Source organism: Geospiza fortis, unplaced genomic scaffold (assembly GCF_000277835.1).
Source record: "Geospiza fortis unplaced genomic scaffold, GeoFor_1.0 scaffold213, whole genome shotgun sequence".
Lineage (NCBI taxonomy): Eukaryota > Metazoa > Chordata > Aves > Passeriformes > Thraupidae > Geospiza > Geospiza fortis.
Window position 1 is genome coordinate 120,612 of NW_005054399.1, and position 1,443 is coordinate 122,054.

The 1,443-nt window shown below is 56.7% G+C and overlaps 1 protein-coding gene across 1 annotated transcript in view; it reads right to left on the bottom strand.

Moving 5' to 3' along the window:
• Positions 1-216: 216 nt before the first annotated feature.
• Positions 217-1,443, bottom strand: part of TNFRSF13B (TNF receptor superfamily member 13B) — a 2,797-nt gene continuing 1,570 nt past the window's right edge. Inside the window, exons 3-4 of the mRNA XM_005425977.1 lie at positions 1,331-1,440; positions 217-485 (exon numbers count right to left, since the gene is read on the bottom strand). Coding sequence (XP_005426034.1) covers positions 217-485; positions 1,331-1,440 — 379 coding nt within the window. The remainder of the gene's footprint in view (positions 486-1,330; positions 1,441-1,443) is intronic.

Here is a 1,443-nt window from a genome sequence, read left to right on the forward strand (position 1 = left end):
TGGGAAGTGACTTCTTTCACTGGGAATTCACAAGAATAATGGGAATTTGGTTTCCTGAGTGGAAGCAAACAGCTCTGTGCAACCTCCAGCCCTGTCTGCGTCCTGCAGCCCGGGCTGGGCAGAGGCTGTGCCAGGCAGCAGAGGGTGAAGCAGCTTTGGTTTGGGGGCAGAGGGAGCATCCCTCCGCTGTGATCCCGTGCTGGAACCCCTCTGTGGTCACACCATGGGTGTCTTCTCCTGGGCAGGAGAGCAGATGATTTTGAAGTGGCCGTCCTCAGGGCTGGGCAGGGCCCCGGCGCTCCCCGTGCTGCAGATCCCAGAGAAGGAGGGAGCAGCCCCAGGGTGGCAGGAGCTGCTGGGGCAGGATTTGGTCTCTTGCACAGCAGAGCCATGTCCAGGGAAGCAGAAGCCACAGGTTTCCACTGGCTCTGGGATTCTGATGCTGGTGAACCCCTCACCAACGCTGGCGGCTTCCACCAGCCCATCTGCAAATAAATGCCTCAGCTGAGGGGCCCAGGAGCAGCTTTCACCTGGGAATGCTCTGGAGTGCTGCCCTAGGACCTGTGAAAAGCTGCTCCTGGACTGGGAGAGGACACCCAGCTCCCAGCATGGATTCACTGCACACCTAGAACACCCAGAAAATCTCTCCAAACCTGGTGACTTATCTTAAAAATCACCCTTTGATCCCTGTGTCCTTCAGCAAAGCAGACAGGAATGGCCTGAGGGACAGTCCCTGGAGTGACTCCAGGTGTCACGTTGGCTCATGGGGTCTTCCTCTGTGGTTTTTGACATTGATGGCTTTGAGGTGGATGTATGTAAACATGGGTGTGTGTGATGTGTGTGCAGAAACAGGTAAGTAGGCAATTTTTCTTTGGGAAGGCAGGAGAGAAGAAAAGGAGGAAGAATGAAACCACCTTTTCCATGTTGAATTGTTCCACATTATCCTTTCTCCTGTTCTCCCTGACACAAGGGCTGGTGAAGCCCCTCTGGCTGCAGAACTAAAACTGGGTTTTTGTGGGACAGGTGCTCGTTTTGGAAGAGGGTTGGCTTTTGTTTTCAGGTGTTCATTTTGGAAGAGGGTTGGCTTTTGTCCCCTCAGCCTCTGGATGGAGACTGGAGAGGTGCTGCCCGTGCAGCAGCTCCGAGAGGGAAGCTGTGCCTGAGGAGGGAGTGACTGAGGGGTCAGGGTGGACAATCGGGCACAGGGCTCCAGTCCTGCTCCTCTTCCAGTCTCACTCTCGTTGTTTTTGCTTTTTCTCCCTCCCTTTCAGGAAACAGCTCTGCTTTATTCTGGCATCCCAGTCTCCCCCCCTGTCCCGGTGTCACCCACCTTTGGCAGGGTCCTCCCGGCAGTGGCAGGGGGCAGCGCTGGGCTGGCAGGAGCCGGGCTCTCCCCTCCTGCGCAGGTGGCTCCAGCCCAGGAGCAGGGAGCAGCCCAGGCTG